General features: G+C 44.2%; 1 protein-coding gene across 7 annotated transcripts in view; it reads right to left on the bottom strand.

The window, feature by feature from the left end:
• sptb (spectrin, beta, erythrocytic) overlaps positions 1–22,038 on the bottom strand; it is a 39,158-nt gene that overhangs the window by 5,760 nt on the left and 11,360 nt on the right. For all 7 annotated transcript variants that reach the window (XM_061697267.1, XM_061697263.1, XM_061697264.1 and 4 more), the window contains 25 exons: positions 18,659–18,810; positions 17,651–17,824; positions 16,741–16,838; positions 16,538–16,618; positions 15,540–15,956; positions 15,195–15,312; positions 14,686–14,844; positions 14,156–14,458; positions 13,881–14,031; positions 13,472–13,761; positions 12,699–13,279; positions 11,977–12,114; positions 10,446–11,205; positions 9,648–9,850; positions 8,918–9,008; positions 8,691–8,837; positions 7,113–7,382; positions 5,806–6,030; positions 5,649–5,738; positions 4,328–4,630; positions 3,893–4,023; positions 3,580–3,784; positions 2,280–2,503; positions 1,856–2,006; positions 266–510 (listed from right to left, as the gene is read on the bottom strand). In XM_061697267.1, the coding sequence (XP_061553251.1) occupies positions 266–510; positions 1,856–2,006; positions 2,280–2,503; positions 3,580–3,784; positions 3,893–4,023; positions 4,328–4,630; positions 5,649–5,738; positions 5,806–6,030; positions 7,113–7,382; positions 8,691–8,837; positions 8,918–9,008; positions 9,648–9,850; positions 10,446–11,205; positions 11,977–12,114; positions 12,699–13,279; positions 13,472–13,761; positions 13,881–14,031; positions 14,156–14,458; positions 14,686–14,844; positions 15,195–15,312; positions 15,540–15,956; positions 16,538–16,618; positions 16,741–16,838; positions 17,651–17,824; positions 18,659–18,810 (5,707 nt within the window). The remainder of the gene's footprint in view (positions 1–265; positions 511–1,855; positions 2,007–2,279; positions 2,504–3,579; positions 3,785–3,892; positions 4,024–4,327; positions 4,631–5,648; positions 5,739–5,805; positions 6,031–7,112; positions 7,383–8,690; positions 8,838–8,917; positions 9,009–9,647; positions 9,851–10,445; positions 11,206–11,976; positions 12,115–12,698; positions 13,280–13,471; positions 13,762–13,880; positions 14,032–14,155; positions 14,459–14,685; positions 14,845–15,194; positions 15,313–15,539; positions 15,957–16,537; positions 16,619–16,740; positions 16,839–17,650; positions 17,825–18,658; positions 18,811–22,038) is intronic.

The following is a 22,038-nucleotide window of genomic DNA, read 5'->3' as shown; positions in this document are numbered from 1 at the left end:
AAAATATGTATTTTAATAATCGATTATTCTGTTGATTTAATTTAACCGATGAATTGTTAAAGTCTGAGGAAAACCACAATTCTTGTTAAAGAAAAAAAAAAGAAAAGCAAGCATCCAGATGACGTAAATGTCATGTTACGGAAGCCATCGAAGTTTTTTTCAAAAACTCTCCTGCAAAATGAAAAAATTAAAATGATTTCCAAATACAAAGGCCGACCAGCGAAGACAATTCAACGTATCGATCTCGTTTCTTTTGCCGACTGACCGCGGCTTCTCCTGGGTGTCGATCTGCCGCGCGACGCTCTCCATCCAGGCCGTGAGGTCTCGCGCCATGGCGAAGAAGCGGAACTTGCGGGCCGTGTCCAGCAGTCGCCTGCGGCGCCCGTCGCAGGCGTCCAGCAAAGCTTTCCAGGCCTCGGCGGCCGCTCGCTCCTGCGCCTGGATGGCGTCGACCCGCTCGCCGGCGTACTGAGCTCGCAGCCTCGCCGCCGTCTCCTGGAGCTGCTCGACCTGCGAGGCATGCAGACATGCGCGCTTGCGGGATTCACTTTGCCCGCCTACCTTCACGCTACTTTGAAATTCTTTCTTCCGTGACTTCCAAATTCTTGAGTGGGGCACATTGTGGTTGACGTAAATAAATAGTCTACATAATATAAATGAATAGCGCACCAAGTGTAAAATGTTATATTTTTAGACTTCTGTTGCACTTACCTATATTTTGTGTGTATTTTTTATTATTTAAACTATTTTTAATATTGTTTTTTTTAATATCATAAGTAATTGGCATGTTTTTATTATGAAAAATCTTTTTCAAAATTATGACGTCATGATTAAAATGTTTATATCCTTTATTTGTATTTTCAATTGTTTTCTTATCACTTTTGTATTATATTACAACTTTTTACATAGCATATTTACATTATACCGATATTTTTATTTTTCATGATTTCTTCTACCACAACTGATGTTTTTTAAGCATTTCATTTTATGACTTTTGAATTTTATTGGTGATTTATTATTAGCACTATTTTTTAAATTACTCTTATTTTTACATTTTGATATTAATAATTTGCTTTTAAAAAAAATACCTTCAAATGTATTTGTATGAGTTCCTTCACTTGTTTTTATACACACGTCTTTCATTATTTATATTTATATTACCTTTTAATTATATTTATATTAGTAGTAGTAGTAGTAGTAGTAGTTCTAATAAACTACAATCACATAATACCAATCATAATATTACATGCATCGTAAGAATAAGTAATACGTATTACTATTATTTATAATAATATAATTGTATTGGTTTTTTTGTTTTTTTTTTTATTGTTGCGATTGGCTGGCAAGCGGTTCAGGGCGTACCCCGCCTCCTGCCCGATGACAGCCGGGATAGGCTCCAGCACGCCGGCGACCCTCGTGAGGAGAAGCGGCTCAGAAAATGGATGGATGGATGGTTCACTTTATTTGTATCGTTATTTTCAATTTGGATCACAATATAATAAATTGTCATTCAAAAATTGCATTATTTGCATTTAGACTTTTTGATACATTCATGATTGACGTACGTTAATTAATAGGCACCATCACAAAAAAATGCACGATTAAATACCAACTTTTTTTCAAACAACTTTAAAATCAGAATATTATTTTGTAATTATTATTATATACCTACTTGCATTTTTACATTTTTGACACATTCACGATTGAATGTTGTAGTAGTACTATAAGATTGAAGTCAAAAGTACCGAAAAAACGCGCCTCAACGTCGTTCACATTTGAAAACAACATCATTGGGATTGTAAGTCCACCAGGGGGCAGCATATAAAGCCAAGACTGAAACCGAGGTTGTCGTTACCTGCTTTCCCAGGGATGTTATGTCGCGTTCGAAGGCGGCGTGCATCCTGTGGAAGGTTTCGGCTTTGCTGAAGTCCTCGCCCACGTCTTCGGGAAGCTCTTTCTGCTTGTCCTGGATCTGGACCACCAGCTCCTTGGCGTCGTCAAAGTACCTTAACGCCACGTTGGGATAACGCTTTAAAGTTGCGCCCGAATCGCTGTCTTATAACTTTGGAGTTTGACAATACTTTTTTTTGTTGTCTGAACCAACATTTCATTTGAAGTTGACGCAAAGTTTTGGGGAAAAGAAAAATACATCTCTCCAAAGAAATGAAATCGGGGAAAATATAACTTTCAATGTTGCCCAAAATGCCAAAGTCCAACTTCTGGAGTTGCACAATGTCTGAGATGGACCAAATAGGACTTAAAGTCCCACAAAACCTTACTTGAGCAGCTCGTAGGAGGCGTTGAGCAGCTGAGCGCGCGTGTCGATGAGCTCCAGGAGGTCGGCCCAGCTCTCGTTGATGGCGTCCTTCCACTCGGCCACGGCCACCGCCTCGCCGTGGCCCGCCTCGATCAGCTCGTCGATGGTCCGGTTGACGGCGTCCACGCGCTCCTGACCCTGCGCGCCCGTCTCACGCGCAAACTCGCGGAACTTGTCCCTCAGAAGCTGACCCGCGCAAGATACAAAAGTTCAATTACAACGTGGATATTTTTGCATTTATTTTTGGACACTTTTTTCTTCTTTAGCTGTAAGTGGGGTCTTAGACTAAGTGGAGGGAATTATGAGTTGTTCCAGATAGCAATCGGTGTTTGCACAAAACGTTCATGCTTTGGGTTGGAAAGCAAAGAGTCTGGAAAAGCCTACTAAACCACCTGAACTTTATTTGAGGTTAATTCGATGGCTTTTTTAACTATATATATATTTAGTATATTTTTTCCTTACTCTATGACGTTTTTACACCTTAAAATATTTTTATTTTCAATTTTGTTTAGTCATGGTCATGGACTTTTTTACACTTTAAAGTATGATGCTTTTCACACCAGGTTTGTTATTTTCTAATTTTTTTTACACTTAAGTGGTATGCTGTTTATTCTGTTTTTTTTTTTTTGCTTATTTTCATCAATATATATTTTCTTACACTATTATTATTATTTTGATAATTTGTTTACATGGATATATTTCTTACACTCTGAAATAACACACTTTATAGACAGCAATTTCTTCTCATTTGATGTATACTTTATATACTTTTTTGCACTTGAAATTAGTTATAAGTTCCATTAAGTATATATAGTATTTTGCTTATTTTATTATATTCTAGTCAAATTTACACTTTCAAGTATTACACTTTTTACCCTGTGAATGTTTTTTCTTATTTACTATATTCAGTTTTATTTTTTTGAATTATACGTTACACTTTTAAACAGTATCTTTTGCTTATTATAGGTTTTATTTTAAGTTTGACACTTGTATTTTATCCAAATTAATACATTATTAAAGAACTGCATTATACTTCAAAGCGCTTGTATGGTTAGCCCACCTATGGCATTTTTCACCGTGCGTTAGCATTAAGCTAACAGACTTGCGCGAGTGCCAATTCTCTTCTGTTTAACGTTAGTTTTTTTTTTTTTTTTTTTACAGTAAACTTCAACTGGGAGTAGCATTAAACAACTTGAAGCGTCTTTTTACTTCTTCTCATAACTGTCGCTGGTGAACAATTTGTGAGGGCGACGACTGCGTACCGTGACGTGGTCCAGGTCCTGGCCCATCTCCTGCGAGGACGCGGCCACGTCGAGCTCGGAGATCCACTGCTCCAGGTCGTCCGCCTCGCGGCTGAGCAGGAAATGGCGGCACGCGTGCTCCAGCTTCCTGCGCCGGTCCTCGGCCAGCTCGCTCAGCCCGGCGTACTGCTTGTCCACTTGGCCCTGACGCCGGATGATCTTCTCGCTGCACGCGCGCCCAGCGCAGGGAAGGAAAAAGACTCAGGATTGGATTTTAGCTTTCAGTGGAATTTCAGAATCAGAATCATCTTTATTTTGCGGAGAATTTGCAGACCCGTCGGGATGTTCCTCCGTCAACATGTTCTGAGCTCGCTGTGACAGATTGCGGATGGAGTCGGCGTAGTCGTCCACGGCCTGCTTGGCGATGTTGTGACGCTTCAGACTCAACACGGCGCTCTGCTCGTCCTGCACGAACAGGAAGACCAAAAGTGGGAACTCTTCAAACGAAAACACGGTAACTCCAAAAGCAAGTTAGGTTGGGCGAAGGGATGAAACCGGCGTACGCGGTTGAAAAGTGGACTTATTCTTAAGCCTGCTCGATTCTTACTTGGCTTGTCTAAAATATACATTTATATTTTTTATTATTATTAAGTTGTATGGTCAAATTAATGCCTGAAAAAGTTTTGAAAAGTGTGATTATTATTTTTTTTTGTAACACCAAAAGTTGGCATTTGCACAGGGGTGTGCAGACTTTTGATGTGCATCGCACCTTGGGCTTTTCCTCAGCGATCATGTAGAGCTCCTGCTCGCCAATCCACGCTTGGGCCTCGTCGGCGTCGTTGCAGAACTGCTCCGCCCAGCGCGACGCGTCCAGCCTCTCCTTCCGGCGGGTCATCTGCGCCCGCAGCCGCGCCCACGCCTCCTCCAGCTCGCGCAGCTGCCCGGCGAGCCGCCCGGCCTCGGGACCTCCCGGCCCCTCGTCGCCCGCCGCCGCCGCCGCCGCCATCCTGCGTCCTCGCTCCAGCACCTCGTCCACGCGGGGCTCGTGGCCCTCGATTTCTCTCTGCAGCGTCTGCGCAAGCCAACGGTTCACTTATTACATCCTCACCGTGCAATTTATTTTATTTTTTTAGGATAAAAAAAGAAAACAAATATAGAAAACAAATATTTTGATTCATTACTCTATACTGGAATGAACTTGTGCTTTCCACTAAATACTTTTTCCTACATTTCGTTTTGACCATTTTTGTAACATTTCAGAATTTCCTCTTATGTATTACAATTTTTTATATGGTTAATTGTTTTTATAAAACATATTTTCCTTTTATTCAAAATCATTTAAACTTATTCTGGTCTCGTTTACTTTGTACCCTGGCTTGTATATTTTATATCTATATATGTTTTTAGATTTTTAAAGATAAGACTTTTAGATATCTTTGTATTCAAATTGCTTTGGATCATTTTTGTATTTTTGTTTTTCCAACAATATAAATATCCATCGAAAACGATGCCAGGTATTTGGGATATAAAAAAAACTGAGCCCAAGATAAATCATTTCAAAACTTTTTTCACTATTGTGGTGACCTGTAAAACTCAATTGAATCAATAAAAATTAAAAAGAACACACATTTTCAATAAGGAGAGGGAGTAACACTAAAAAAGGGAGATATTGTGGTTGCACAAGTGTGCACACCTTCAGATAAGTGAAGATGTGGCTGTGTTCAGAATTAACCAGTCACATGCCAACGCATGTTAAATGGTAAGTCAGCACTCACCGGGTGCCATTTAAAGTGCTTTTGATTCATGCCAATTCGAGTTCAGATGTTCTAGTGGGCTTTTGCTGACATTTTCTTTGCTTTCTCGCAGAAGCCCGCAGGTTTGGTTTCTAACACTTGAGTCGTACAGGTTCTGAAATTATCTGTCTCGGTCTCCTTTTTTTTTTTTTTTTTTTTTTTTTTTGTAGATCACAAAAAACCTGGCATTTGAACAGCTATAAATATTAGCTCTTTTGATTTTTTGCCAAGGTTTCGATTGAGACCGGCTGTCCTGTCCATCGGAGGGACCTTGAGCTGCTTTCAATCTCAACTGACCCCGTTCCTCTTGAGCAGCATCTGCACAGTTTGCAGGTCGCTGCCGTGATCTTGCAACAGCGCCAGCGGCATTCTCTCTTCAATCCACAGCTGAAAGAAACAACAACATTTTAAAAATCATGGAAAATATGACTAATAAAGGTTTTAACTGGCTCACCAGCTCGTCAGCCAGATCCCTGTAGAACTGGTGCACGGCCCTGGCCTCCTCCAGCTTGCCCCTGCGCTGGGCCAGGGGTGCCGTCAGCTGCTGGAACTGCGCCTGGAGACTCTGCTGTTCCAGCTCTTCGTCCCGTTCGTCCCGCCCGCCGCCGCCGTGCGTCCTGAGAGCCTCCTGGAGCTCCTCCAGCTCCCGGGCGCGATCACGTACTTGGTTCTCCATCGCCTTGTCGCCAGGGTACGCGAAACAATACAGAGCACGGTTATAATCCATCTTTGAAGGTCGCATGAGAGAAATAACAGAGGCGGAGTGTGTGGAACTGAAAGCGCAAAACTCAAAATTACATAAAAAATGTGAACGAGAAAAAGGTCACCTTAAATAATACTGAAGATTTTGGGTTGAGCCAGTTTTGGGGTAAAAGAAAAAATATATATAATACAACCAAAATCTTTAAACCATAAAAATAGTATAATTGTTTCATACATAATGTCAAAAAAAAAAAAAATTATATATATTAAATGTATTGAGTTTTGGATGAAAACAATTACGTTAAACCTAAAAACAAAATTAAATAAATAAATATTTATAAAAAAAACAATTCATATTTATAAAATACAATAAATATGTAAAACTAAAGTGACAAAGAAGTTTTAGAAATACAAAATATATTGTGTTGAATTTAATTTCATTTATTTAACCCCATCGCTATTCTTCCATTGTCATCTTTTCACTGCAATGCACCATAACGTGACTCAAGGGTTTTGTTTTGCTTTTCAATTCAAAATACACTACAGAGTGAGTTTTGGATTGAAAGAAAGAAAAAAATTTTCAAAAACATAATTCAATTCAAACGGAATTAATTAGTAGAAATTAAACTATATACCAAATGCCATGAAATATGAAAAATTGGGCAAAACCTTACAAAACACAAAATATGTAGTGTTGGATAAAAAGAAAAAAAATAATCTAAAAGAAAAAAAAAAAAGAAAATCTAAAATGTAATAATGTGATGATATATGTAAAAAAATTTGATGGAAAAAAAAAAGGTACATATACTAAGTATATTTCATTGGGTGAGTTTAAGAGTAAAGAAATATATATTTTGAATTTAAAAATAAAAACTGAAAAAAGAAATTCTACAAATAAAAATATGATATGACATGGACAAAATATGACCCAAACAATACAAATTCGATACTAAATCGAGTTTTGGCAAAAACAAATCCGTTTATAATGCTGGGCGGGGCACAGTTGTGAAGTTCAACACCGACTTCTTGGCCGCACAACAGTCGATCACCTGCTCCCACCTGGTGTTTCTTCAGCAGGATGTTCGCGTTTGTCAGGTCCCTGACGTCTTCGCCGCCGGCGCTCTGCAGCTGCTGCCGCAGCTCGCCCAGCCACTTCCTGATATCGGCCAGGCTCTGGTCCAAAAGCTCAGAGCGGTTGGCGTCGAACAGCAGCCGGGCCTTCTCCTGCGTGGTGGACTCCAACATATCCCACAACTGGTGGACGGCGGCCAGGCGCTCCCGCACCACCGGTTCCGACTCGGGCTTGGAAGCCGTCAGCTCCTGGCCCTCCTGCGCATTCAAATTCAGCACACGTCAGTTAAATGGCTCCATCTGCTGGATGCGGTGGGTCACTGCACCCTTTTCTGGACCCCAATATCAGTGGACTGTAACGCCCAAAAGTGAAACTCAAGACTTCAAGGTTTCTTCATTTCCCCGTGCACCACCCTTCTGTAATTTTTAGCAGACAATTTGTTTTTGTGTTGTCATGGTAACCCAATCGCTAAGCAACAAACGGCTACGAAAAAAAGAACTTTTTGTTGCTTGCTGGTGGTGAAAATGTAGTTCTGTGGACTCATTTGATGTGCTGAATGATGCACTTCCACTGCAGTCCTGTAGATGGCGATAATGCACATTAGAAAGTGGGTGGGTGCCACACGCGGTAAGTTTCTCTGTTCACCACAGTTCTAGCATCTTCTTGACTGCAACGCTGAAAACTGAAATAAAGTCCCTGTGGCGGATTGATACCAAATTAAAAAGCTGCTTCCTTCGTCCGTGCACCACCGCTTTATATATTCTGCGACAAAATTAGTTTTTGCATAAACATTGTAACTGACCCGCTAGCCAACAAAAAGGCTAACAAAACGGAACCTCTCACCTCACGCTTTTGGTGCTTGCTGAAAGTACTTCAGCAGTTCATTTCATCGAAAAAACGATGGATGATGCGTTTTGACTCCAGTCCTGTAGGTGGTGGTACCGCGCATTACAAAGTCGGTACCACCCACATCAAGCTTTTTTCCACCACGGTTCCGTCTGCCGAATCCGGTAAGGTTGCGGCCCCTCACTTGTCCGCAATGCAAGTAGACTGAGATGTCGCAAAGTATAAATGAGTTCTTTTCCCAGATCTCCACGGAATTTACAAAGTTTCTTCCTGTGACCGCGTGTCACACCGCTACAAGTTTCCATGGACATTTTGGTTTTGCATTATCACGCCAACCAACTTGCTGACCAAAAATGGCTAACAGAACATTTCGCCAATGCTTTTCGCCTTCATCGCGCTAACGGCTAGAAAAACAACCTTTTACCTCATGTTTCTGGTGCTTGGCGGAGGTAATAATGTAGCTCCATAATTGGATCTGGGTTTCTTTCTTCGCTCGTGCGCTACTGCGCTACACATTTTGGTGTAAAATTGTTTTGCATCATCACACTGACTGACTGGCTAACCATCAAACGGCTAACAAAACAACTTCTCAGCAGAGGTAGTAATGTCGCTACATAAGTCTGTACCAACATTTAATTATGGTGGAGCACAGTTGTACTTGGCCTCTGGTAATCAAATTGCCAGATCCAGTTGTGCCACTGGATCTCTGAAAGGGGTACCTGGTCCACTTTGTCCAGCCAGTCCTTGTTGGAGGCCAACTCGGCCATGAAGGCCTGATGCTTCAGCCACTTGCTGTGCAGGTTCCGGGCCTCGTCGTACGACGTGTCCTGAGCGGTCAGCATCTTCTCGTTGATCCACAGAGTCAGCTGGGCTCGGACGGAGACGTAATGAGATCAGCGGACGCTAAGTGCTACACCAGCAACAAAACCACAAATGGGGAACTCACATCTTGAGCGTTCTGTAAGAAGTGCTGCAGGTCTCGGTTGTCTCGCAGCTTCTCCGACACCTCCCGGGCTCTCGCTTTGTTTTTGTTGTGCCTAAATGTCAAAAGACAAGCAGCAACTTCAGAGTCGTGCCTTTTCCCTGCAGAGAGGGGCTCCCTTTTCAGAAAAACACCTGGCACAAAAACGGCCATCAGTGTATATACTCTCACTTTTAAATGAATCGATATCCATTACCGGTGGAACCTGCTTGCTCAGATGCATTGTGGGAGTTAATGGGGGCAAAAGCATCCTGTGTGGGACTGTGAGGTACCCTTATCAACTTTGACTTTTAAATGGTCATTAAAGGTTGTACACGGCAGAATTTTTGGTGGGGGCGGGGGAATCACAAAAATTAGTCGCACAAAAACCTGGAAACGTTTATTGAGAACAGAAAGCTCAAAACTGGCGCGTCTTTTTTTTTTAGAGGGCCTAGCAGCTTTAACCAACACCTCCAATCTCATCATATTGATTGGACTCCAGGTTGGCCGACTCCTGGCTCCCGCTCGCTCTTGCGGGCGTCATTAGCCGAGGAGTTCGCAGACTTTTTCCATCCTCAACTGTGACATTTACAACTTGTGTTCAGTAAAAAAAATACAAGCATTTAATGTTTTGGGTGCTGTGTTAGTTCATGCAGACTGTTTATTGACGGAGTATAAAATCTCGGAGAAGTACATTATAAGTGTAATCACGTACCGGTCACCGATGGACTCCGTTTTGTCTTGCACTTTCCCCGCATACAAGTTGTCGTCGTCCACCAGCCGCCTGCCCGCCTGGAGGGCGCCATCGATCTTGTCCTCATTGGCTTCCATGGTGCTGACGAAGCCCTCGTGGTTCTTCAGGGCCTGCTCGGCCCCGGCCAGCGTGTCGGGCTTGTCCACGTGGGCCAGCGTGTACTCCTGGGAAAAAAAAACAGGAGAAATACCAACTCCGGATCTGCATCGCATTTTCAAGGTTTCTTCCTTTGCCCCTGCGCCACCCCTTTACAAATTATCATGGAGAATTGTGTTTTGTGTCATCATGCTCACTGACTTTTAGCCCATCAATGGCTAACCAGGCAACCTCTCTCTTTACACTTCTGGTGCAGAGTTAAGAAGGTAGTTCCCCCCCGATTGCATTTCAGTGAATAAAATCAAAACATGCTGAACAATGCACCTCCACTCCAGTCCTGTAGGTGGCGGTAAACCAGAGTATGAGATTTTTATTCTTATTTTACTCTCCACCATCTGCCAGATGTGGTGGATCTCTGCCCTAACCAGCACACCAATGAAAGCAGACTCTAATGACAGAAAATTCTTCAATACGCAATTTTATCTGACCTGCACCAAAATTCCAAGTCTTCTTGCATCCCTCTACAAATTATCGTGGGGAATTTTGTTTTATTTTATCATGTTAACGAACTGAAAAGCCAACAAACCGCTAACAAGACATAACCTCTAACCCCATGCTTTTTGTTAAGTTAAAAAAGTCCAAGTTCAGGCGGTTTTCCTTTACCTGGTTGTTGAGGATGGCCTCGACCGCCTTGCCGTCCCTTAAGAACTGCTGGAAGCCCAAGCCCTGCTCCAAGAAGGTCTTGCGTCGGTCCCACATCTTCTGGAGCTCGTACCAGCCTCGGTCCAGACCACCGAGCGTCTGCTCCAGCTCCCAGTACTGGGGGTCGTTCTCTTGACCGCTGGTGACCCGCGCACCGGTGTCCTTGATGCCGCGATAGTCCTCCTCGTGGTTGTCGATGTCGTCGCGCACGGCGTCATGGAGGCTCAGCTGCTCCTCAGCCTCGGGCAGCGAGGCGGGCATCTCCTCCGAGGCCACGGCCTTCTGAGCTCTGAAAAGCCAGGACTGGAAGTCGTCCAGGTCCTGCAGGAATATCTGCAGCTTACTGACTTCACCCAACGAGTCCTCGCGGTCTTTCAGGGTCTTTTGGAGCTCGTCCCAGGCCGCGTCCAGCTCGGCCCGGCGGTCGAGGATGCCGGGCGCGTTCTCCGGTTGCTCCGTCGCCAACCGGTCGGCGTCGGCCCTCAGGAGATCGAGTTTGGAGTCGATGGCGGCCAAGTCGCGCTCCATGCCGTACAGCTTCCTCTGGATGGTCATGACGGCGGCCAGGTCGTTGCCCAGGTCCTGCGTGGACTCGATGACGCGCGTCTTGTCACGGATCCATGCTGCAGTCTCGTCGCACTCCAGTCCGTAGTTGTGCAGGCTTACCGCAGAGTCCACCTTCCTCTTCTTGTCGTCCACCGTGGCCTTGAAGGCGGCCCACCTGAAAGAATGTCCGGATGTTGCTCTCTGGGATATTCGGTGTAATTTACAGACTGCCGCTAAGATTTTTGTTACGTTCCGTTACAACCCACTTGTTTTTTTCTGATACTGATGTCATCGTGCGGGTTTGTTAAATAAAAGACTGATTATTATAGAAACTAATACAATTGTCGATGAGCTCATTGACAAAAACAGCATGCGCTTAATAATTTTGGAACAACTGTGATGGGAGGAAAAACTCATGGTGTGGCCACGATCATCCCCTGACCTAAACCCCATTGAGAACTATGGTAATATGTAACTTGATTTTTTTTTTTTTTTTTTTTTTTTTTTTTTTTGGGGGGGGGGGGGGGGGGGTGTAAAATGTTATCTGCGTAATGACAGCGATCCTATTCAAAGTACTGCATTTTTTAAAAAGGTTTACCATCATTTGGCTCACCGGATTTTGAGGGATGTCCTATAGAGTCTATAATAATGAAATGTATACTCATGCTTAAAAAAATGACAAATTAGAACACGAAATTTCGAGTCATTTTGTATGAAGAAAAATGTGGATGTCGTCATCTTGATTTTGGTCAATATTAAAGAAGCTGTGTAGCCCACATCATCCCGTTGTATGTGCGTATCGTGACATACAGTAAATTGGCAGTTCTTTACAAGCTTTTTTTTTACCTGTAGGCAAACAGTTAATCATTTGGAAACCAAATATATTGATTTTTCTGTTTTATTTTACCTGGAGCTAGAGAGAAAAAATAAAAATAAAAAAAATCACCTTTTATTCAGTCTCATCTGGCATTCCTTGACCTCTTTGATGCGAGGGTGTCTGCTGTCCTCCAGTTGTTTGACCGCCTTATTGACTTCATCCACTCTCGACTGAACATTTGCCATATCCTGAGCCAGAATGCTCAACCTGGAGGCAACAAAACGTGTTGAAAGACAAAAGACCCAGCCAGCTAAATTTGGAACAAAGTAAAGATCCATCCATTCATCCATCCATTCTCTCCACCGGTGGTTCTCAAACTGGGACCCCTGTATATATTTCGAGAGTGACTTTCGAAAATACGACTTTATTTTCATAATATTGCACCTTTTATTCTGGGAATTCAGACTATATTCTCAAAAAAATAGGCCTTTATACACTTTTGTGGCTAAAGGTTGGGGTTAGGGCCCGGATGTGATTTTGATATGATGATTTTTTTTTCCAGGGTTTTTTAATTCAACCGAAGCAAAGGTAGTACATTAAATTGAATTTATTGCAAAATATTTTGCAGACGGCTAAGTTACGGCTTGCGGACCCCCGAGGGTCCCCGAGCGCCAGTTTGAGAACCACTACAAGCCCCTTAAATTTGTGTTTCAGCATTCACCAGTTTGACGGTTACTCATTTTGACAAAAGTCGTCCTTTTCTGCCCTCTTGTGTGTTTTTTGGGGCGGGTGTCAGTTACTTGTGGATTTTCTTAACATCATCGAGTGTGTTCCAAATAACGACTGAATACCTATTCTGGACCACTTCCAGGTCTTCCAGCTTGTCGGGCACCTCCAAATCCACCAGCCAAGTCTCCTTCTGGCCCATCCAGAGCTCGCAGGCGTCCGTCTCGCTGAAGATGGTGTACAGCGCCATGGCGTCATCCAGCTTCTTCTGCCTGACGTCGGCCAGAGACATGAGCTCCATGAAGAGGTCCTTGATGTCTTTGAGGCGACGCTGGATGTCGGGCGTGTTCAGCAGCTCCTCGGGCAACGCGTTGGCCTGGCTGGACAGCGCGTCCACGGCGGCGGCCGTCTTGCCCGTCTCGTTACGGAGGTCGTCGTGGCGTCGCAGGAGCCGCCGGGTGGTGTACTCGTCGTGACCTGCGTCGTCGCCGCTCATCTGCCGCTTGGCGTCCAGCAGCCAGGCCGTGAGTTCGTCGGCGTCCCCTTGGAACTGGAAAAACCTCTGCGTGTCCTGGAGGTTCTGTTTCCGGAAGGCCGCCAGATCCTCCAGCTGCCGCCATTGCCTCTCGACGCCATCCGTGCACTCTCGGATCTTCGGCGAACCGAAGTGGTCGTCCCGGATCATCTCGCCGCCCTCGGTTAGAACCTGGGGCAGAAACGAGGCAGAGGCTCATTGTAATCCACTGTAACAGAATGAAGTTCCAACACTAACACTGTGCTTACAACTCAACTTTACGACAAAAAAATGTGCTGCACGTGACAATACAAATTATGAGATGAAAAAAGTGGAACTGTAACATTATGCACTGTTTAAACATTAGCCACGCTCGGTCAGTACCTGTCGCAGGTTGACTTGGCGGGCACCCAGCTCGTCCTCAAAGGCTTTGTGCTTGCTCTGGAGAAGCAGCACGCTGGTCAGGTCCTTGCCGTAGTCCAACGAGGAGAAGATGTTCTCCTTCTCCTTGATCCAGCTCTCCAGCTCCGCCGCCTCCCACAAGAAGCTCCAGAAGCGACGAGACTGCGTCAGCTGGGCCCGGCGCTGGACGGCCAGGGCCCGGAGCTCTTGGTAGCAGAGCTCCAGGTGCTCCACCCGATCTCGGATCACCTGAGGATCGCACGGCTTGTAACCTGGGAGATTAGAAACAACGCAGGCTAAATTTAGCCAATAGCAATTGACACAAAGCTTGTCTCTTTTTCGAGATGTTTGCACTTTTCCTAGTTCCAGCTGCCGCGCCATCAATACTTACTCTCTCCGTTGGCAAATGTGAGGGCAGCAGCACTGGCGTTCTGGACGCGGTCTGCTTGCAGGGCGGTGTCGTTCTCCAGTAAAGCGTGTTTCTGTAACAAGTCTTCCACTTCCAACAAATGTTTCCCAATGTCAGGAGACAGCAGACGAACCTGACAAAGAAGGTGCGGGCAAACCCATCTTTCATAGAGATTGCACAGTTGGACACGTGCATTCAAAAGTTCACAGAGGGTCAAATGATGTCCTCCTGTACATTTTAATCAAATCATCTTCTACCTTCATGTCATCCATCCAGCCGATGATGTAGAGCATCTCCTGGAAGATCCTCTGTAGCGTCAGGTTCTTGTCCAGACGCCCCCGGCGGGCCTTCAGCAGCTCCTGCAGGTAGTCCCACAGGCGCAGGACGTTGTCCTTGCGGGCGTCCACCCTCTTGGCGTCGTGATAGCGCTCGGCCTCCAGCTCTCCGGAGATGTCCACCAGGGCCTGGACACGCTCCTCATAGGCTGCGATGTCCGTCTCGATGGCGTCGTGCTTCTTCTTGGCCGCCTCCACCGCCGAAAGGTCGTAACCGAAGTTGTCCTGGAGAGACCCGCCAAGCTTTTTGAACCGGTGATTCTCAACTGGCCGAGCCATAATGGGTGGGTGGTGGACGAGTAACAAAACCCGACAGGGTGTTCTCGGTTTTCGACGGTACCAACGTACAGTTTCGAGGTTACGAATAGCGCACGTAGCTGACTCGTTTGTGGAGTGGCCTACGATTACGAGGTAGGTTTGAGAACCCCTGACTTTTACGCACTCTTGGTTACCTGAGCTACCAATCGCTGGTTCTCCAGAAGCCACGTCTCCCTCATGGCTGCCTTGCGGTCAAATCGTCTCGCCATCTGCTCCAGCTTCTCCTGGCGAATCAGCTCGTCCCTCAGTACTCGCTCGCGCTCGTGCTCGGCGCGCTCCAGTCGCTCCCAGGCCTGTGGATCCCAGAAATGACTCGACAGTCGCGGTGGTTCAGCGCAGCGAGCGACGTGACGTGACCGAACTGTCGGACAGTGTGCTGAGTTCTGCAACTAGTTTTCGCATTTTGGAGCCTTGCATTACTACAACATAGCTGCAGTGGCCATGGCGAGCCGCATTATATGTGGCGCCTTAAAAACGTCATTCCAGAGAACAACAACAGAGGTCACAGTTTTTCCGTTGCAGCGAGTCGCCACTTGCGAGGGTCAGTCGGCGACTGGAATTTGTTTCGCGATCGTCCAGTTCAGTTGCATGTTCGGTTGCGTCACTCGGCGTGCGGCAGGCGTTGTGGTCCGGGACAACTCACCCTGTTGATATCGGCGACCAGCGCTCCCTCTTTGGGCGTGTAGACCCTCTGGTTGTTGGTCCTCATGCGACTCTGGATGGTAAAGAGCAGCACCTCCAGGTTGCCTTTCTCCTGGAACCTGTTGGGATGACACCGTTGTAATCATTACGATTGACAGAGAAACATGAGTCACAGTGCAACGAAAGAATACATGTCGACTAACGTCATGAAATCATTGGGGGGGGAAAAAAAAAAAAGTTGTAATCATTGTCTTAGGTCCTAAAAGAAACACGGTATTGTAGTTCTTTCCCTTGTTACGTCATCCATGTACCCTGACCCCAGGGGGCGTCAGTTTGCATAACTCACTTGGGCGGCTTCTCCACTGTCCGGTAGGTGTTGAAGGCCTGCAGCTGCTGCTGGACGCCCGACAGCGAGTTGGCCAGTTTGCGGTTGTTGAGCACCAGGACGGTCTGCTCGATCCAGGCCAGCAGCTCCGACGCCAAAGTCTCGTACTTGTTCACCATCTTCTCCGTGGCGATGGAGTGGTCCAGGACTTTGCCCACCCGCTTGCCCTCCACGGCCAGCTGCTTCATCTTGGAGAAATAGTGGTAGAAGGCCACCACGTACGTGATGATGGACTTCTCGTCCGGGTTCTCCGTGAACACGTCCTCCGGGTCCAAAAGCTTGGTGACGCCCAGCTGCTTCTCGGCCACGTTGAAGGCGTTCTGGAGGTTGTGCGTCGGGTTGGACCTCTTCAGCTGGTTGAAGTCCACCAGATCTGGTCTGGGAAGGATTGACAATCTTCTTTGTTTATTTCAATAAATACAATAAATGTAATAATAATATTTGTATATGTAATAACAGTGATGAAGTTATATATAATAGAAAAATAATACCTATAATAGTAATACACAATATTAATAAAAAATATATTTATATGGAATAGAAATCAATAAAATAATATATTTGTACATGATTATTACAGATAATACATTTTTACAATAATATTTTTATATCTAATAAATGTAATAGATTTGCATAGAATTAAATGCATATTATAATAATGTAAAACTATATTGATATGTAATGACAATAAACAATTATAATAATGCATCTATATATTGTAATGGAACATAATAATAATATTAATAAAACAAACTAAAATATATTTGTTTATAATACACATAAAATAATATAATTGTACGCAACAGAAATAAATAAAAAGAAAATATTTGTATAGAATAAAAAAATCAACACCACTATATTTCTTTAGAATAATAAATATAATAAAAAGATGTATTTTCATACGAAGTAGTTTATTCATTCAAAGAAGAATCCATTTGACAATTCCCAGCTGTTCTTACCGGTGTTTGTGTATGAGCGCATTGAAGGCCATGCCGTCTTTCCAACTTGTGGTGAAGTTTGTGATGTTCACGCTGGAATAACTAGAGAGGAAAAACAGGGTCATAGTTTCGCTCTTTTTGTCTTTTCTGTGTTTCCCTAATGAAGATTCCATTGTGAGAGTGAAAAGTACAGTGAAGAAGAAAAGTGTTTCTTTTTGACTAACCCCGCCGTCTTCATCTGACACCACAGAAGAAGAGCGTCCTTGGCCGAGCGCGTCTCCTTCTGGTCGGCCTGGCCGGTCTCCACGACGATGTCTTGGATCTGATCGGGATGACGACGACGAGCAACGTAAAGAATGAAAGAAAATCGAGAAAGCAGTATAGAATAGAAAACATCCTACAGCGTCTTGAATTTCCCCAGCTTGGACGCCCGTAATTGGAGCAGTCACATAACAGACAAACCCTCAGAGGCGACTAAATTTAGCCCTCGCAAACCAGCAACAAAAAGTCATCGGCTTTTTTTTTTTTTAATCTTTTCACCAAGGACTGAATAATGCAGAGGGCCATATTGTTTGAACTAAAAATAACAGTGTCGCTGTCAAATTAAAAATAAATACCCCTTCCGAGAAGGTAAAAGACGCGTTCTGATGTTTTCCGCGCGTTCTCTAACGGCGGCAGCGAAAATCAGAAGAACTCAAACCGCAAAGCTTGATCATCAAAATTTGACACATCCAAGGCGGAGGCAGAAAAGCTTGGCAATTTGGCACCAGCCATTTGTCGAGGATTCCTGCTTCCGACTGGGTCCCATTTGGGCAAATTCCCAAGTCCTGGAATTCACTCAAAACAAAAATGCCCAACTTCCTCTTCAATTTCGGCCACGGGTCCTTGAGACATTTTTGGCGCGTTCCGTCATGACAGACGTGTCCAGCCGATTTCGTGTCGACTGGTGGCAGTGGTGTCAGCGGGCTAATTATTTCAAATTTTCAAAGATGCTAATGACGAAACCTTTTGACACCGTGCTCTGCTCGCGCTACATGGCATAGGCGCAAAAAAAAAAAAAAAAAAAAAAAAAAAAAATCAACATTCAGGACCCCGAAAATACCCACAAAAAATCAACAATTACGGCGGCCGGACCTGGAAGCGGAGGATGATCGTCCAGATGAGGCCGAGGATGAGGCGGTGGTTGCCGTCGACGATGTCGTGCGAGCCCATATTCTCCAGGTGGACGCGCTGCTCCTTGAGGAACTGCAGTGCCTTGTCCACATTCTCCAGACAGTGGATGCGCATCCTGCCCTTGGTGGGTTTGGGCTAAGGGCCGAAAAAAAGAACACAGACAAACCAAAAATGTTGATATTTTTTTTTGTCGTTACGAGCAAATAGTCATATTATGAGAGAAAGTCTTTGTTGATTGACAATAATGTCTGAACGATGCGAGAATATGTTTTTTCTTCGTAAATGGGAAAAGGCATAAAAGTTACATATTCAAAATATTATAGAAATATATATAGAAATTAAGTCGAGCTATCATGAGAAATCGAGCAAATCCAAAATACGACAAGAAAATTGTCTTTGAGAATAAAGTCGTAATGTTATGATAATTAGCGGCTGGACACTTTAAATGCGCTTTTACGATATAAGGTGACAAGAAAAATGTTTACGAACGAAAATTGTCATATTCTGAGAAAATGCTATTGAAATCTTTTGTCTTTCAAAATTTGAATCATGATTTAATGAATAAATATAAATGTATTTTATGACAAAGTCATAATTGTATGAGGGAAATACCAAGAGTAAAAAGGGAAAAAAAATGACCAAACAAAAGTAGCAATTTTAGGAGAATACATTTGTGGAAATATTTTTATCAAGAAAAGTATTTGTTTAAGAATAAAGTTGTAATATTTTGCAAAAAAGAAAAAAGTTTTTTTTAAATAAGGTTGGAATGATTTGATAAAAAAAAAAAAAAATTGCAAGAGGAAAAAAGCTGTAATTTATTTTTATTGTAAAGAGAAAAGACACTGGCTACCGGTCTCAGATTGTTGCATTTTCGCTGGCAATTATGACAATCGCTAAAATTAAAGACGCAGGAAAAAAAACAAAAAAAAAAAAACACCTGATGAGAAGATGAAGATGAGATGAACTTACCAGCCGTTCGCCAGACAAGATCTCCAGGAGCTTGATGAGCATCCGTCCGTCACGCAGGTCCAAGTAGAGGTCGCAGATGCGGCAGCTGAGCCGAGACAGGATGGAGTTGACCCATTTGGTGAACGTCTTCTTCTGGACCGCCTCGCGCTCGTCTGGAGTGAACACAAACAACCCAAGATTAAACGGGGTCGGCTCATTCAGCTGGAAATTGTCCAAGAGTAGGAGAAATTGGGGGACATTTTTGGTTTTATTATTTTGGAATCAGATGAGACTATGATTTTAAAAAAAAATGTATCATTGTATGAAAATTCAGTTGGCCTATAATGAGAGGTATGTCATCATTTGAATCAAGAATAAAGTCGTAATTGATCAAACATTTCATGAAAAAGGTCATCATTATATGAGGGTAGTAGTATGATTAAAAAAAAAAAAAAATCTAAATAAATAAACATACTTTTTCTAATAATATTAACATTTCATTCTTTTGACTTTCAAATGCAGCCCTATGGGTGGCACAAGTCAGTGCAAACTGTAGGCCGGTCCCAAGCCCGGATAAATGCAGAGGGTTGCGTCAGGAAGGGCATCCGGCTTAAAACCTTGCCAAACAAATATGAGCGTTCATCCAAAGAATTCCATACCGGATCGGTCGTGGCCCGGGTTAACAACGTCCGCCACCGGCGCCGTCAACCTGCGGGGCGCCGTTGGAAATTCAGCTACTGTGGGTCGAAGTCAAAGAAGAAGAGGAGGTGGAAAGCGGGTTCTTCGGCAGAAAGAGAAGAGGAAAACACAGAGCCTAGAACTGAATGTGGGGACTTTGAATGTTGGGACTATGACAGGAAAATCTCGGGAGTTGGTTGACATGATGATGAGGAGAAAGGTTGATATATTGTGTGTCCAGGAGACCAGGTGGAAAGGCAGTAAGGCTAGAAGTTTAGGGGCAGGGTTTAAATTATTTTACCATGGTGTCGATGGGAAGAGAAATGGAGTCGGGGTTATTTTAAAAGAAGAGTTGGCTAAGAATGTCTTGGAGGTGAAAAGAGTATCAGATCGAGTGATGAGGCTGAAATTTGTAATTGAGGGTGTTATGTGTAATGTGATTAGTGGCTATGCCCCACAGGTAGGATGTGACCTAGAGGTGAAAGAGAAATTCTGGAAGGAGCTAGATGATGTAGTTCTTAGCATCCCACTCAGAGAGAGAGTCGTAATTGGTGCAGATTGTAATGGACATGTTGGTGAAGGTAATAGGGGTGATGAAGAAGTGATGGGTAAATACGGCATCCAGGAAAGGAACTTGGAGGGACAGATGGTGGTAGACTTTGCAACAAGGATGCAAATGGCTGTAGTGAACACTTTTTTCCAGAAGAGGCACGAACATAGGGTGACCTATAAGAGCGGAGGTAGAAGCACACAGGTGGATTACATCTTGTGCAGACGATGTAATCTGAAGGAGGTTACCAACTGTAAGGTAGTGGTAGGGGAGAGTGTGGCTAGACAGCATAGGATGGTGGTGTGTAAGATGACTCTGGTGGTGGGGAGGAAAATTAGGAAGACAAAGGCAGAGAAGAGAACCATGTGGTGGAAGCTGAGACAGGACGAGTGTTGTGCAGCTTTTCGGGAAGAGGTGATACAGGCTCTCGGTGGACGGCAGGAGCTTCCAGAAGACTGGACCACTGCAGCCAAGGTGATCAGAGAAGCAGGCAGGAGAGTACTTGGTGTATCTTCTGGCAGGAAAGGAGAGAAGGAGACTTGGTGGTGGAACCTCACAGTACAGGAAATCATACAAGGAAAGAGGTTAGCTAAGAAGAAGTGGGACACTGAGAGGACCGAGGAGAGGCGAAAGGAATACATTGAGATGCGACACAGGGCAAAGGTAGAGGTGGCAAAGGCAAAACAAGAGGCATATGATGACATGTATGGCAGGTTGGACACAAAAGAAGGAGAAAATGATCTATACAGGCTGGCCAGACAGAGGGACAGAGATGGGAAGGATGTGCAGCAGGTTAGGGTGATTAAGGATAGAGATGGAAATATGTTGACTGGTGCCAGCAGTGTGCTTGCTAGATGGAAAGAATACTTCGAGGAGTTGATGAATGAGGAAAATGATAGAGAAGGGAGAGTAGAAGAGGTAAGTGTGGTGGACCAGGAAGTGGCAATGATTAGTAAGGGGGAAGTTAGAAAGGCATTAAAGAGGATGAAAAATGGAAAGGCAGTTGGTCCTGATGACATTCCTGTGGAGGTATGGAAGCATCTAGGAGAGGTGGCTGTGAAGTTTTTGACCAGCTTGTTCAATAGAATTCTAGTGCGTGAGAAGATGCCTGAGGAATGGAGGAAAAGTGTACTGGTGCCCATTTTTAAGAACAAAGGTGATGTGCAGAGCTGTGGCAACTATAGAGGAATAAAGTTGATGAGCCACACAATGAAGTTATGGGAAAGAGTAGTGGAGGATAGACTCAGGACAGAAGTGAGTATTTGCGAGCAACAGTATGGTTTCATGCCTAGAAAGAGTACCACAGATGCATTATTTGCCTTGAGGATGTTGATGGAAAAGTACAGAGAAGGTCAGAAGGAGCTACATTGTGTCTTTGTAGATCTAGAGAAAGCCTATGACAGAGTACCCAGAGAAGAACTGTGGTACTGCATGCGGAAGTCTGGAGTGGCAGAGAAGTATGTTAGAATAATACAGGACATGTACGAGGGCAGCAGAACAGCGGTGAGGTGTGCTGTAGGTGTGACAGAAGAATTTAAGGTGGACGTGGGACTGCATCAGGGATCAGCCCTGAGCCCCTTCCTTTTTGCAGTGGTGATGGATAGGCTGACAGATGAGGTTAGACTGGAATCCCCGTGGACCATGATGTTTGCAGATGACATTGTGATCTGCAGTGAAAGCAGGGAGCAGCTGGAGGAACAGTTAGAGGGATGGAGGCATGCACTGGAAAGAAGAGGAATGAAGATTAGCCGAAGTAAAACAGAATATATGTGCATGAATGAGAGGGCTGGTGGGGGAAGAATGAGGCTACAGGGAGAAGCGATAGCAAGGGTGGAGGACTTTAAATACTTGGGGTCAACCGTCCAGAGCAATGGTGAGTGTGGTCAGGAAGTGAAGAAACGGGTCAAAGCAGGTTGGAACGGGTGGAGGAAGGTGTCAGGTGTGTTATGTGACAGAAGAGTCTCTGCTAGGATGAAGGGCAAAGTTTATAAAACAGTAGTGAGGCCAGCCATGATGTACGGATTAGAGACAGTGGCACTGAAGAGACAACAGGAAGCAGAGCTGGAGGTGGCGGAAATGAAGATGTTGAGGTTCGCTCTTGGAGTGACCAGGTTGGATAAAATTAGAAATGAGCTCATCAGAGGGACAGCCAAGGTTCGATGTTTTGGAGACA

This window comes from Phycodurus eques, chromosome 14 (assembly GCF_024500275.1).
Source record: "Phycodurus eques isolate BA_2022a chromosome 14, UOR_Pequ_1.1, whole genome shotgun sequence".
NCBI lineage: Eukaryota > Metazoa > Chordata > Actinopteri > Syngnathiformes > Syngnathidae > Phycodurus > Phycodurus eques.
The sequence above is the reverse complement of the archived record's forward strand: the minus strand, read 5'-3'. Positions and strand labels throughout refer to the sequence as shown.